At 60.8% G+C, this 15,023-nt stretch overlaps 1 protein-coding gene across 4 annotated transcripts in view; it reads left to right on the top strand.

The window, feature by feature from the left end:
• The window catches only part of ACSF3 (acyl-CoA synthetase family member 3), a 56,130-nt gene extending 45,699 nt beyond the window's left edge, over positions 1-10,431 (top strand). For 3 of the 4 annotated variants that reach the window (XM_045440014.1, XM_045440012.1, XM_045440015.1), the window contains one exon: positions 451-852. In XM_045440014.1, coding sequence (XP_045295970.1) covers positions 451-619 — 169 coding nt within the window. In that variant the 3' untranslated portion in view covers positions 620-852. Of the gene's footprint in view, positions 1-450; positions 853-10,289 lie in introns of those variants that run through there. The other variant, XM_045440017.1, reaches the window with a different exon arrangement.
• Positions 10,432-15,023: the final 4,592 nt, after the last annotated feature.

The following is a 15,023-nucleotide window of genomic DNA, read 5'->3' on the forward strand; positions in this document are numbered from 1 at the left end:
GCCTACGGCCCGAGGAGCGGTCCCAGAGTAGAGCCCGGGGGTGGCAAGATCCTACCACGTGGCCACTCACAGGAGAACACGCCATCAAACGGGGCCCCTCGTGGGACTGCGGGGTGCAGGGAGGGCAGCACCAGCCCGCGAGGGGCCCCCGGCCCTGCCCGCCTGCCCGTTCCGTCCGTCTGGCTGCAGCCCTGCAGCCCTGCCCTGCCCTGGGAGGCCTGACCCCGAGGAGGGCTCGTCCTCTGCCCACAGGGGAGCCTGGAACCCAGGCCGAGGCAGCTCCCTCCATGTTGCCGTCCTGCAGCGGGGTGCCCTTCCAGAGCCGGCTCGGACGTGGCCGGGCTTCGGGGCCCCGTGGGACATCTGCCCGCCTTGCAGGCTCCCTGTTGTGTTGGGAGGGGGCTGTCCGGGCCCCAGTGCCTGCCGCTCAGACGCTGCTCCTGTCTGCAGGGGCGTCCTGGCCCCGTACGCCGTGCCCTCTGAGCTGCTGCTGGTGGAGGAGATCCCACGGAACCAGATGGGGAAGGTCAACAAGAGAGATCTCATCAGGCAGTTCTACCCGAGTGACCAGGGTGCCCCGAGGCCAGGCACCGGTGAGCCAGCGTCCCCTGTAAACTAGAACCCCCCCAGATCAGAGGGAACAGTGCCGGGGCTAGCAGAAATGAGATCACAGTGCTGATTTTCGGATCCGACGTGACCCCCTGTCGCCTCTGCTGCGTCCTCACAGCCACACCCGCACCGAGCGTAGCTCCCTGTGCTGCCGTCTGCTGGGCGGGTCCCCGCAGCGTCCAGCGGCACGCCCCAGGGCAGCGGGCCTCCAAGCAAAATTCAGTAAAGTCTGTGCAAAGACAAGCATGTGCCGTGCTGTCTGCCCAGGGGCGCAGGGGGGCACCGCGTGCCGGGTACAGAAGTCCTGCCTCTGTGTGCACAGCTGAGTGTCTCCCACACTCTGGGCTGTCCACGTGGCCTCCCCAGGTGACCTGTGACCCCTCCAGGCCCTCCTGGCTGGACACCCGACTGCTCAGAGAAGCCAACCGGGAGAGTGGGCCCGTGTATCCTGGTGGGGACAGCCCGGCACCGTGAGCGCGGCATCACCAAGGGGCGTCCCTCTGCACAGGGCCAAGCGGACCGCCACGGGGACTCAGGGCTCGGAGCAGAGTGCCTGGATGCTGTGCTGGCGGTCACATGTGGCCCCATGATCCCCCACAGGAGCTTTCTAGACCAGGGGCCGGGGGGCCTCTGTGATGGATGAGCCAGGGGATCCGAGTTTCTGGCTCTGTGGCCACGCGGCCCCTGTCGCTGTCGATCCTGCTGTTTGTGTGAGAGTCCGGCTGATGGGCTGACAGCTGCCCTGCCTTGACCCACCTATCTGTGCCACGCCCTCCCCAGGGCCCCACGGCGCCCTTTTGCGTCCGCCCCACAGCCCTGCACCTCTGCTCTTAGTGGTGCTGGCTCTGGCACATGGGTGCCCCACCCTCACTGCAAGCAGAAAATCCAGAAGCTTCTGGAAAGTTTATCGGAGACCACAGCAGCTGCTGTGCCCAAGACTGCTGGAGTCTGGAGCTCTTTCTGAACGTTATGTGCCCGGAACGCTTGCCTAAAAGACCAGCAAAATGGGGCTAGGGGCGGGAGGGGCCGCTTTGGCCCTGGGCAGGGGCCAGGTGCTCGAGACGCTGTGGAAGCCGGCCGACTACTCCCCTACTCCCGCGCGGTGTGCGGCCTGGCTCCCCGAAAGCCTGACCCCAGGCGTGGTGTTTGCTCCAGGGTGACCAGCCCATGCTGCCTGAGCCCGGGACACGCACACCAGTCACTGCCTGCTAGGCAGGCTGGCCACCGGAAGGGCTCAGCTGGCTGCCTGCCGTCCGACTCTTCTGGGGGGGTGGCCCTCGGCACCACACGGGACAGTGTGTGCTCAGGCTGGCCCTGGTCTGGCCTTGTAACTAGGGAGCCACCTGCCACTGGGGGGAATCAGATCGAAGGTTGCAGGGTCTTTAATTAATCCTGAAAGCTTTGATTCCTGAAACCATTCACAAAATTATTTAGTTTATGCTATACTCTGTATCAAATACCTTGAAAGCCTAATAGTCACCTTCTACTAACAAGACCACAGAAGGATATTGGCTTGTTTCGGGAACATGTGCCTCTGAGGACACGGAATGCCGTGTCCTCCTTGTCCGTGTGACCGAGCATGACGAAGCTTCCCCCTTGGCTGGACAGCCCTACGCCGTCCTGCGCTCCACTCCCAGAGAAGGGCCAGGAGCAGGTGCCGGAGGTTGGCCGTGGGCAGCTTGGTTAGCGGCCGCTGGTGCCCCTGGTCCCCCTCACCCCCAGAGGGACTCCTGCGGAGGCGTCAGCCACCCTGGGGCTGAGGCTGTTGGAGGGCAGCGGGTGGGCCCCGGAGGGAAGGAGCACACACAGCTGGTGCAGACGGCACAGGTCCGCGCCCACATGTACGGGCACCGGGGCCAGCAGAAGCCGGGCCCCGTGACGTGGGGGAAAGGCTGGAAACAGCCTCGTCTCTGCCTCAGTTTCCCTCTTCGTGACTTGAGGCTGGCATTTCCTTAGGGCTCTTCTGGCCAAGGACTGAGGGCTTTGCTTCCTTGGGAGCCCAGTCCGTGGAGGCTGGTGGCCCCAGCGTGGCCTCCCACCTGAGCTCTCTCGAGGGCTGGGCCAGCACAGGCCAGGCTGCCGTGCGCCCCCTGACCGTGTCCGCCACGGGCACGGCTGTCGCCACATGCCTAATCCCTTTACCGGCCACCGTCAACAGTGCAGAGTCCCCGACGGTCAGGGACTCTCCCAGGCCACGGCCACTGCTGTCCACGCTCAGATCTTTCCGTGTCTCCCCTCTGTGCCCTGGGGCCTCCCCCTGCCACCTTCACACGTGGGATCTGGCTTCTCCTGAAACCCTCCTCCCACGCCCCTCCGAGGGGCACGGCGGGAAGTAAGACCGGACGGACACCGGACAAGAGTAGAGATCCTCTGTGCGGCACCCTCGGGCCCAGGACGGATGCCTCTCCCGTCGGGGCGGGGGCGAGTCCCCACGAGGGCCCCGGGATCGGACTCTCCAGCTGAGGGCAGGGGCAGCAGGGCCCCCCCGCCAACACAGGCGAGCGCGGGGCGCCCCCAGCAGTCCAGGGCAGGGGCCAGGTGCCCAAGGGAGGAAGTCGTGCGAGCGCTCTGAGCGCCCCGAGAGCTGGGTCCTGGGGCGCTAAGGCTGGGGTTCCCGTCTGGGAGGGTTGGACACGGGCCCTGCTCGCTGTGTCGGGAGGACGGCGTAATCGTGCTCCTGACAGATGGAGGCAGCCCCGTGTGGGAGACGCGTGCCTTCAGGGGCTCGGGCCACAGCCACGCCTGTGCACGCACGAGCCCTGTGGCCAGGGTCGGGAGGTCCTTTCCCAAGAGCCCCTGGAACGGCTGAAGCTCTGAAAGCCAGACTCCGTTTCTGTTTTCTCTGCCACGAGGTGGGGGGTGGGGTGCACCCTGAGTACGAGGCGAGGGAGGGAAGGGCGGCGGTCCCACTCAGGTCCCCCCTGCGTGCAGCAAACCCGACCAGACCGGCCGCGCTCCCGTAGCCCGGCTGTGTCGGACAGACGCCCCGGGCGTTCCCAGCCTGTTGTCCAGACAAACGGGCGCCGTGTGGTGGGCGACGGCCCAGGGTCCCAGGAAGAGGGAGGCCGGGTGCAAACCACTCTCCGTCTGGGGGTGAGGTCAGACGACTAACCAAGCCCAACAGCGAGGCCGCCGACAGACGCGTAACCGTGCGGGTACGGTGGTCTGGGCAGGAGGCCATCTGCAGGGAGGTGGGGCAGCCGGGAGCCCAGGACCTGGTCGGCAGCCAGGAACTGCGGCAGCAGGGCCATCCCCGGGGACCCAGAGTCAGACACTCTGCCGGCCGTGGATGCCTCTAGAAGCCAGGAGAGAGAGGAAACGGACCGTCGCCTGGAGCCTCCAGGACGAAGCAGCCCTGTGACATCTCAGCACATGAGCCCCAGCCTGAGAGGACGAGCAGCCCCCAGGAGCGTGGTGGCAGTCTCCCCTCAGCTGGCAGCCTCTGGTTCCTGTGGACTCAGCCCCTCCACGCCCACGCGGCTGTGACCGTGGCGGGTGCGGAATGTGGGAAGCGGGTCTGGGCACAGGAACAGAGGAGTTTGGGGAGGGTCTCCGCGCACGGTCACTCAGCCGGGACAGGAGGCCCCAGCTGTGTCCTTGCCAGCACCTCCCAGCAATCCTGCGTTCGCTTCCCTCTTCTGGGTCCCAGGTCGGGGCCGTTCTGTGGGGAAAGCACCGAGGTGGGCGGCCAGGGCACCCGCACGACAGCCCACGTGCCTCTCACAGCCTGTTCCACGGGCAAGGCAGGGACAAGCGCCCACGCCTGAGGCAGAAGGACTTGGTGGAAATCCCATTCCCGAAGGTCCCTCCCTGTGCCTGGTGCAGGCGGCAGGCTTGGCAAGGGGTTTGCTCCTTGGCCCTCAGCCCCTAACAGGTGGCTTTTCTGGGTCCTCTATCCAGGGGCCCAGCCCCAGGAGCGGGGGCACGGGAACAGGAGCTCAGGACGGCTGGGGACCCGGGGGGGCTCAGGCTGCATCTGAGAAGCGGGGCCCTTCCTGCAACGCAGCCACGGCCCAGCACAGAGCAGGTACCAGGAGGGCAGCTCCCACCCGACCTGTTTCCCCCCCCCCCCCCCGAGACCACGCGGCCCCTCTGAGGGGGGCTGGGGCAGGTGGCCGGCCAAGGCCCTCCCTGAAGGCCCCACCCCCCTGCGTCTGCTGGCAGGTGGAGTTTCCCCACCGCGTGTCAAGTGTAAGGGAGTGAGCGCATGCCTGCAGGGCAGGGCGTCCTTGTGCACGTGTGTGCATGGTGGGGACTGCGTGTAGGGTCCACGCATGTGCGCGCTCCTGCACGTAGTGGCCCTGGCCCCACCGCAGCCCCTCCCACACGGGCCGCGTCTCGTCATCGGCTTGCCAGTCACGTCGTCGCTAACAGTCTGCTCGTAGATACACGGCCGTCCGATTACTCCTTAAGGGTTACAGGCCATTAAGCTGTCAGTCTGCTTCATTCCGGCCCATCGGCGCTGTCCCCACCAGCACACGATAACCATTAAAACGACACCAGGAACAAGCAGCCGTGCCCACACGGCGTCCGTGACATCCCCATCAGCGCCTGCCTCAATGAGGAAGGGCCGCTTCTGAGAAGACGATGTCACACCGTACCAGCCGGACGGGCGGCCCGCTGAGCAGACACACTGATGGGTGTATACACACACACGTGGGTATGTTCACAGACACACACATGTTTACAAACCACACCGATCTGGGCTCTGAAGCCTCCTGCCAGGTGTCGGCTGCCCCTGGGCCCCCAGTGACCAGTGAGGGCCAGATCGGGGTCAGGGATAGCTCGGAGACATGCTGGGAGCCGGCAGCAGCTGGCATGGGGCTCCGGCCCGGGACCCTGTCATCCCTAAGCAGCCTGCACGTGGACCCTGCTTCTCCCAGCCCCAGAATGGTGACCTCTCTTCACAGTGGCTCAAGTACGTTTTTCAGAACCACTTTAAACACTGCGGACGGAAGAAAGAAGACCGGCCAGTGCCGTGTCCACCCGGCCTGTTGGGTCTTAGCCTCGGGCAGGACTTGCCTTAGATCCTTTTCGAGAAGTAACGACAGCAGTCCCAGCCTCCGTCCCACACTCAGGAGCTGAACACACGGTGCCCGGTGCTCGTGTTACGGTCTCTCAGAGTGACACAAATCTGCCACTGAGTTCATGCTGTTCTGCTGCTGGCTGTGTTTGTGGACCTAAGCTCTGAGTTGCCATGCAGAGGCCCACCCGTCTCACGGGTGGATTGCATGGTCGTAGGCACGGGCCTCTTCCCAAAAAGACCATGTCGTATAGACAGCCTCCAGCAGACAAGACGCCGTATCTCGCCTCCACGCAAAACAGACAGACTTTAAATCTTTGCCACGGTGCTCGGTGTCAGATAGGATCCCTTTATTTTAATTTGTACTCCCCTAATTGCTGCTTAGGTGGAGTATTTTGAATATGTTTATTGTCCATTTGAATTTTTTATTCTGTGAATTGCCTGTTCGTGTGCTTTGCCCATTTTCGAGTTGGTTGTTGGTAATTTTCTTGATTATGCATTGGTTGTGTGGCTTGCCTTTTTTTTTTTTTTCATTTTTTTTTAACATTTATTCATTTATGAGAGACAGAGAGCACAAGCAGGGGAGGGGCAGAGAGAGAGGGAGACACAGAACTGAACCGGGCTCCAGGCTCCGAGCTGTCAGCACAGAGCCCGACGCGGGGCTCAAACTCACAAGCCATGAGATCGTGACCTGAGCCGAAGTGGGACACTTAACCGACTGAGCCACCCAGGCGCCCCTTGCCTTTTATTTTTTTAATGGTGTCTATTGATGTGCAGAATTTTTAAATTTTAATGTGTTCACATGCATTCAGGTTTTTTATGGTTTGAGCTTTTCTTGTCTAAAACTTTCTTTCCTACCCCAAGTTCTTAAATACACTTTCCCATGTGTTTTTCTAAAAGTTACAAAGCTTTGCTTTTCTCGTGTAAACCCTTCATTCATTGCAAATTCATTTTCACACGTTGTGTGAAAGGCGCTGATTTTTCCCACGTGGAGTGGCCAGTGTTTCCTTCTGTCCACTGAAGCACGTGGGCCTCCGCTCTCTGCCCAGCATCCGGGCACGTCCTGCTCCAGGCTGTGCCGCCCTCTGCCCTGTTTCCAAAGCCGAGGCGCCTGTTAGCACACGGCACCGCTGTTTCCTTCTTCAGAACCGTCTTGGCTGTTCTTGGCCCTCTGCTCTTACGCCAGAATTTTAAGAGCAGCTTAAAGTTCCTTTTTAAAGAACCTTATTGGGGGTGATGGGATTTATAAGTTAACGTGGTGACATCTGACATCTTCACGAAAGTGCGCCCTCCAGCCCACAAACACGGCCCAGCTCTGTGTTGTGGGCTCCTTCCTGTGTTGTCGTTTTCCCAGTAATAATCGTGCCCGTCTTTCGAGAGGGTTGGTCATGGGTCCTTCTTGTTTTTGTTGAGATCCCAAGTGGGACTTTTCATCCCGTGTTTTAATTGCTCGCTGAAATGGTTTGTGTGTTGCATTTCCATCCTGCGGCCTTGCTCGCTTCTTGGCGGGCTCCTCCCGCGGGTCATCAACGCCTGCCCGTTAGCAGGTCACGTCTCCTCCTGTGACTCCCCACTCCTTCTCCTCTCATCGTGCCACTGAAATGCCCAGCGGAATACAGACCAGGAGCCACCCTCCAGCTCTGCAGGTGAGTGCAGGCGGACGCCTGATGCAGATCAGCACGTTCATTGCTAAGATGCTCTGGGAACGCACGCTGAATTTCACCGAAACGTTTCCTTCTCTATTAGATTGGCCATCCTGTCTTTGACTGTTTTTTTTTTTTTTTTAATTTTTTTTAAAGTTTATTTACTTATTTTTGAGAGAGGGAGGAAGCAGGGTAGGAGCAGAGAGAGACGGGAGATAGAATCCCAAGCAGGCTCCTCACGGTCAGTGCAGAGCCCGATGAGGGGCTAGAAACCACGAACCATAAGATGGTGACCTGATCTGAAACCAAGAGTCGGACGCTTAACCGACTGAGCCCCCCAGGCGCCCCCGTCTTTGTTACTCTGGACCCTGCTGATGGCATTGTGCACCGAAGCATAGTCGTGTCCCTGGAAGAAACCCTGCGGGGTCACAGTGTGCGGATGGGGTCGGGGGGCCTGAGCTGTACTCTGTTTAATGCGACTATTGAGCTGGCCCTGTGGTTTCTGATCTACAATTCCAAAATCCAAGAAGCTTTAAAAACCAAAGTTGCCTTTTTTTTTTTTTTTTTTTTTTTTATTTTGGGGGTAAACCGATCTGGCAGATGCTGCACAGTTAAACGTTTGTTCCCCCTCCCGAATCCATACGTTGAAAGTGACCGGCCTGGGTGATGGTGTCAGGAGCTGGGGCTGTGGGAGGTGGTGAGGTCATGACGTGGGATTCGAGCGCCCTGGCCACTCTCGCCTCACGGGGACGTGGCTGGAGGACACGGCCCTGAGCCCGGACGCCCTTGCGGGACTCGCAATGTGCTGGACCCTACACCGCGGCCCGGCCTCCCGAAGGCCACCTGACCTTCCCCCAGTGGCCTCGGCTGGGCCGTCCCCTGCCTGGCCCCTGTCAGGCTGGTTCTTGTGAATACAGCCCGGTGCTGAGGCACCACTGAAGCGTCCTCGTGCTTGGCTATGGGGCACTTCTGGTTCCAACCGTCGTCATTTCTACTTTGACTTAATCTCTTAATCCGTGAGTTACCTGGGAGCACCTGTCAGCCCGCCGAGCTCCTCCTGCTCTCCCGCCATCCTGAGCGCACAGGCCTGGGTCCCGGGTCTTAGAAACCCAGGCGCCTTTTGTGCCCCCTACGCGGTCAGCTTTGCTCCAGAGCCAAGTGACTGGACACGTGACAGTGTGGTCACCTCGGGGTCAGCCTCCCCTCCGGGATGCGGCCTGTTCAAATCTGCACACGGCAGGCTGCTTTGTCTGTCCTTCCTATGTCTCAGCGCTAGGTTCTTCGGCCCTTTTATTCTTGATTATTATGTATTTTTGCTGGATTATTAGTTAGCATTTCTATACCTATTCGTGTTTTTTCCGTAAGTTTTCTTTTTCTGAGAAATCTTGCCCTTCCCCTGTTGGGGGCACAGACAGACCGTCTAACCCCGAGCCATTTCTTCATGGGCTCCGTTTGGTTTCAACATGTCTGCTGTGAGCAGAGAGCCCACGTGTCTGACTCCAGGGGATGGCTTGTCTTTTAGTTACTGAATATAGGCCATTTAGTGTGATGATTTGATGTATTTAAATAGACTTCATCCCGCAACCATTTTTTTTTTATTTTTTAATGTTTATTTATTTTTGAGAAAGAGAGCCCAAGCAGGGGAGGGGCAGAGAGAGAGGGAGACACAGAATCCGAAGCGGGATCCAGGCTGCGAGCTGTCAGCCCAGGGCCCGACGCGGGGCTCGAACCCACAGACCGCGAGATCATGACCTGAACCGAGTCAAACACTGAACCGACTGAGCCCCCAGACGCCCCTCATCCTGCAACCTCTATTTTGTTCCCTTTGTGCGTTTGGAAATTATAAATTAAATTTCTGGGGCACCTGGCTGGCTCGGTGGGTAGAGCATGCAACTCTAGATCTCAGGGTCGTGAGTTTGAGCCCTATGCTGGGCATGGAAATTACTGAAAAATAATAATGGTAAGGGCTCCTGGGTGGCCCAGTTGGTTAAGCATCTGACTTCGGCTCAGGTCATGATCTCGCTATTCGTGGGTTCAAGCCCCGCGTCGGGCTCTGGGCTGACAGCTCGGAGCCTGGAGCCTGCTTCGGATTGTGTCTCCCTCTCTCTCTGCCCCTCCCCTGCTCGTCCTCTATTTCTGTCTGTCTCAAAAATAAATAAACATTAAAAATGTTTTAATTAAAAAAATAATAAATATAAATTAAATTTCTGTTGAGTACCCTTAAATTTTTTTAAATGCGTACTATAACACTCACAGTTCTTTTTCCAAGTTTGTAGTTACGCAGTAGGCGGGCCCTGTGGCCAGGATGTAACCTTCCTCCCTGCCCCTCCCATCCTGATACACCTCTAGAGTTTCAGTCTTGTTTTGTTTTGGAAACAAAAATTAATAGGCTTGTTTTTACAGCGACTGGATAAATTTAGTGATGTTTTCTGAATTTCTTGGCTCAACGGATTTCTTGTCATAAATAACGCTCGCTGATGTTTTGGCAAGCATCTCTGAGTGGTCAACCTGCGTGGCCTCCGCACATCCGAGCCTCTGTTTTGTCGTCACTCTTCAAAGACGAGCTGCCCGGGCCCAAGCCAGCCCTCTGTATCTCTGCCTCCGGCCCCTTTGACGTTCACGTCTTCCCAGTTCGTGAGCCTTTTTGTTCCGATGCTGTGGAGGCTGTCTTTGACCTGGACACGGCAGTGCGTCTCCACGACGGGAACAGCCAGCAGACGGGGGGCCTTGCTCAGATGAGCAGCTCCGGTCCCCGTGTCCTCTCGGTTGCCTGAGCGCCGTCCACACGCAGACGCCCCTCTGCAGCCATCAACGTACACTGGGGCGCCCGGCCCCGCCCCGCTGACCCCACTTCTGTGCGGACGGCATCCGTGCCGGCCGCCCTGCACCCCAGGTGACCTGCCCGGAGCTCAGCAGAGGCCTCGGTCTCTGGGCACGTGAGTGTGGTTTCATCTTGTCGGAGTGCTAGTGCGGCAGGCTCTCTAGAGAGTTCTGAATCTCGCTTTTCTCAACAGACACAGACCCTGGGCCACCGTGACTTCGTCCCAGGCAGGCATGAAACCGCCGGCCAGGGCAAGGCCAAGGGCAGGGTGGGCCCCACCAGGCCCCGTGCCCAGGTGAAGACCACCGGCGGGCCATCCACCCACATGGACACCATCACTCCAAAGGTGCGAGCGTCATCGGAGACTCAGGCAGGCACCTCCCAAAGCCCCAACCCTGCGTCTGCGGAAGCCCCTTCCCGTACCCGCCTGGAGCTGTGGCCTGTCTGCCAGATGCGGTTACTTGTTAAACCTCGGATTCACTGGGTACAGGTACGGGCCTGCCCCACGGAGCCTCACTCGGGGGGACGAGGTGCTGGGCCTTGGCTGGCCACATGCCTCCGTGGCTGGGGAGGGCAAGAGCCCCGCAGTGGGGCAGCAGTGGCGCCCCAAAATGGAAGCCGGGGCCTCTCTAACCGAGGAAGGTGCCGGGAATAAGCCAGGTGCCCAGGTCGCAGGGACAGGAGCAGAGCAGGGTCCAGAGACGTCAGAGGACTTGAGAGAGCAGCTGACTGACGGGAGGTGCGTGCCAGCTCGGGGACGCCGAGTATAGGAGGTGCAGGAGGAAGAGTCTGGAACGTTCTGGGGTTTCCAGCCCAGCAGCCTGAATGGAGAGTACAGGAGGGGGAACCGGGGGGCTGGAGAGAGGGCAAGGTGGGGCTCAGGCCTGAACATGCTAAGCGTGAGCTGGCAGACGGCGCTGGGCAAGCCTGGATGTCCGCCAGAGACTTCTGGGTGAGAGCAGGCGAGGGTCGGAGGCTCCCGTACAGGTGCACGCAGGCCCCCGACATCCGGGGGAGAGCCGGGAGGGTCAGGACCAAGGAGAACGGCTGAAGCGTGCCGATTCTCCCCGAAGAGGCAAGGAGGCCATCCACGGGGACTGTGTGATGTGGCCCGGCCTCTCACCCAGCAGCCTGCAGTCCTGGGTGGGGTGGGGGTGGGGGTGGGGGCCTTCTGTGCCTCACACCGGCTCTGCACCGACCTGACCCTTCTGCCCCGAGTCTGTCTGTCTGCAGGAGAAGGTCGGATGGGAAGGCTCTAATGCCCTGCATCTGTCTCATGGGCCCTGTCCCTGGAGGCCCCCCAAGACCCTGCCCCTAGGCAGAGTGCCACCACCGGTGGCCCCAGAATGAAGGGCAGCATTGCCAGACCACACCGATCCTGTTACAGCCACGGATTTCGTGTGAATGATCGTTAATGGGATTTATAGTTATTTGGATTCTCTGCTCGCGGATTTGTCACCAGTCCACTTGATATTGATGAGAGACCATGGAGCCAACAGTAGCTGAGTGGAGCGGGGTGGGGGTGGAGGGGGCCGTGCTGGCTGGGCTCAGGGACCCCTGTCTGAAGCCCCCACCCCTGCATGGCTCTCCACCCCCCACCAGCCCTCCCCCACCCAGACTGAGAAGGTGCCAGTGTGCACGCGGCTTTGCTGGCTGTGTCTCTGGGCCTCGTGGACAGAAGGGTAAGGCACGTGAGGGACAGGTGTGCAGCCTGCAGCCCCTCGGGTGGCCCTCTGGCCTCCCCTCCCCCCAGCCTGGAAAGGACCAGCCACTAGGTGGCCTCATGTGCCTGGGTGTGTGGGACTCAGCAGGACTCAAGGACCCTGCAAACCCACCCATGTGGTGACAGCCACGAAACAGAGCACGGAGGCCACTCTGAAGAAAGGGAGCTTATCCCGAGGCTCCACGAGACCCCGAGTGGGTGTGTGCCTCCTGGTCCCTCTGCGCCCTGCTCCTTGTGCCAAAGTCAGGTGTTACTGCCAGCGCCCTCGGGCACAGACCGCCAGCCAGGCCCGCTGGGAGCACAGACACTGGTGAAGAAGGCCCAGCCTGGTGCGCGTGCCCTGAGGGATGTGTCCCACAGCCCTGGCCCCCCGACATCGTCTCACCACACGCCTCTGTCCTGCCCTCCCCCTTCCTGCCTTCCACACCTTCCCGCCCACATCGTCCCCTCCCCTGGGTCCTCAGCACCCTGAGACTGAACGAGCAGGATGGGGGGCCCGCACACCTGCTCTAGGGCCTTGGGGTACATGGGCCCCCCGGCCTGTCTTGGTGAGAGTTTTTACTAGAGTGAGTTTTCCATCAAAACTGGCCTGGGGACAGCTCACAGATTCCTCTAAAATCTGACCATCTGTGCCCGGTGACCTCTGTTCTCTGGCTTGGCCCCCACTTAGCCCTGAGTGTGTGCCCGCATCACTATGGCCAGGCTGTTCCCCTAACCTCGGGTTCTTGAGCATTCCTGGGCTGACCTCGGGGCTCTAGCGGGGCGGCCTGACTCAGCCGACAACAGTGCCCGTGGCAGAGGCCGTTTGTCTGGAGTCCGTGCTGGCCGGGCTGCCCCAGCACTCTGCAGGGAGGAGTCCAGGCTGCCTGTAGGGCCAGCACCAGGGCCAAACAAACCTCGGGCAGGCTGCGCGTGGTCCGGCCGTGGTGGGCGAGGGGTCTGGGCCGGACGTGGGCAGGAATCTGTTCAGGTCCCAAAGCCAGCATTCCCTCTGTTCCTCCTGGGACAGCAAGAAGGCTGAGGAGTCCATGCTGGGGTCCCTTCGCCCTGGGAAGGGGCAGCTGTGTCCAGGGTGGGGGCGAAGACACACCACCCCGCCCACCTGGCCCCTGGGCACAGAGCGGGGGGACCTCTGGGCCAGAAGTGGAAGGTCCAGCCCACTGTCCCCGCCACCCCTCCCAGGGCTTCCCTAGATCCACACTGCCCCCTGCTGGTGCCAGCAGACATGGCAGGAGCCGTGAGGACACCAAGCCTCCCTAGCCACCGAATCCCTGGGACTGATTATCCCCTAAAGAACACAGGATACCACATCCAGTGAACCTGGGGCCACTGCGTGGCTGGAATCTCCATCACTGTATCAGAGGTGCAGGCACGTGGCCACTGGGCAGGACAGCCACTGGGGCTGGGGACATGGAGGTCAGGGACAGCCCTGGAGGGAGGCCAAGACCAGAGCCTCTGGGTCACCTGCAGTCCAACCCCCTGTAACCAGCACCCAGGTCAGGCTGTGAGTGCCTGGCTGCCAAGCCCTCGGGGCCCATCAGCCCAGGACCCCACTGCCTCATCCAGGCCACCAGGGTTAGTCAGGGCCTCGGGACGTGCCCCCCACCCCCACACTCTGCACCCATCATCCACTGAGGAACCCCTTACGCTGCTGCCCCCCCCCCCCACCCATTAGGATTTGTTACTGCTTTCTGACCCCTCTGGGAGGCAGCCCCAGCAGGACTGTCCTCAGCACTAAAGCCCAAGAGCCCAGACCCGAGAACCATGGAAGAAAGGAAAGGCAGTGGGCGTGCCCCCACCTAGCCTCTCTCCTCGCCTCCAGACCAGGCTCCCAGAGGTTGGCCGGGCTCCTGGCCAGGCCCCACCTGTATTGGTCTGTCACCTTGGCCTCCTCGGGACTTCCTGCTCTTGCCTCTAAAGTGAGGGGCCCAGAGACAGGGGCCACCTGGTGCTGGGCCTCGGGGACCACCATTCGGGCTTTACTGTCCTTATAGGTGGCTGTCCCCCAGGCATCTCCATGTGGGTGACCACAGGCACCCCAGGGAACGTCCACAAGGAAACTGCCCAGGCCGACACCTGGGGTCAGGTCACCTCCTTCTCTCAGCACCTCCGGACCCGGGCGATCCTCCGCTCCCCTCCCCTCTGTGTCCACCCCCGGTCCCCGCCCCCATCGTCCACCCAGCAGCCTGAACCCCGCCCACTCGTGTGCCCTGCCCACCGGCCACCCCGAGGCTATGCCCCCCCCCCACGTCTGAGCCGCCCTTGCTCCTTGCAGGGGCTGGGGGTGGAGTGTGGGCTCCGGTGCCGCCTCGGGCCGCGGGTTAGAGTCTGGGGAGGGGTGACCCCGAGGGAGGCGGCAGAGCTGCAGGCTTGGAGAGTCCAGGGGGTCGGATGCCCCGAGTCCTCGGGAAAACGATAGGGCTCTTCTGGAGGGGCGGTCCTGCTTTAGGAAGGAGAGGGAACTGGTCCTGCAGCTGGGGTGGCCCAGCCCTGGACAAGGCCCCCCATGCTTGTGCTTGGGCACAAGGGGAAACTGAGGGTGGCGGGGAGAATGACCTCCCCAACGCCCTGCACTTGGACCCCCATGGGGAGGATTGCTCACCAACCCAGGACCACACCCAGTCGGAGCGGCCTTTCCCTGCGCTTGGGGCTAAGCCATGACCGGACCCAGCTCACCCTCCCCTTGGAGAACCCCTACCCCCAGAGGTTGGTGGTGGGGGACAAATGGCCAAGAGGAAGGTGCCAGAAGGATGGGCAAATAAGCAGAGAGGAAGGGGGTCGTACAAGGCTTTTTCCCCTCACCCCCGTTAGAGTGCCTGAGGTTAACCAGGGGACTCAGAGGCTCAGCCACCCATCCCCTTCTACCTCACCCCTGCACTAGTACCAGAAGGCAGGAGCCCCAGGCATTCAGAAGGCTGTCCCGCCCCTGCTCGGGGTCCCTAATCTCAGAGGCAGCATGGTGGTGATGCATCCACACGACTCCTGAAACAGAACGCTACGGGCAGCAGTGACAGTCACAACAAAGTTTACTGCAACGAGAGGCAAGGCAAACCGATCGATCGATCGATCGGGACCGACACTCTTGACCACAGTGCGGTCTCGAACAGCCCGGGTACGGGGTTTTTATAGCCGACCACATCGTCTTATTATCACCTGGGAACAGAACAAAGGAATAGCTCCCAGGTGGAAACAAACAGGCCCTTG

The sequence above is a fragment of the Leopardus geoffroyi genome, chromosome E2 (assembly GCF_018350155.1).
Source record: "Leopardus geoffroyi isolate Oge1 chromosome E2, O.geoffroyi_Oge1_pat1.0, whole genome shotgun sequence".
Classification (NCBI taxonomy): domain Eukaryota; kingdom Metazoa; phylum Chordata; class Mammalia; order Carnivora; family Felidae; genus Leopardus; species Leopardus geoffroyi.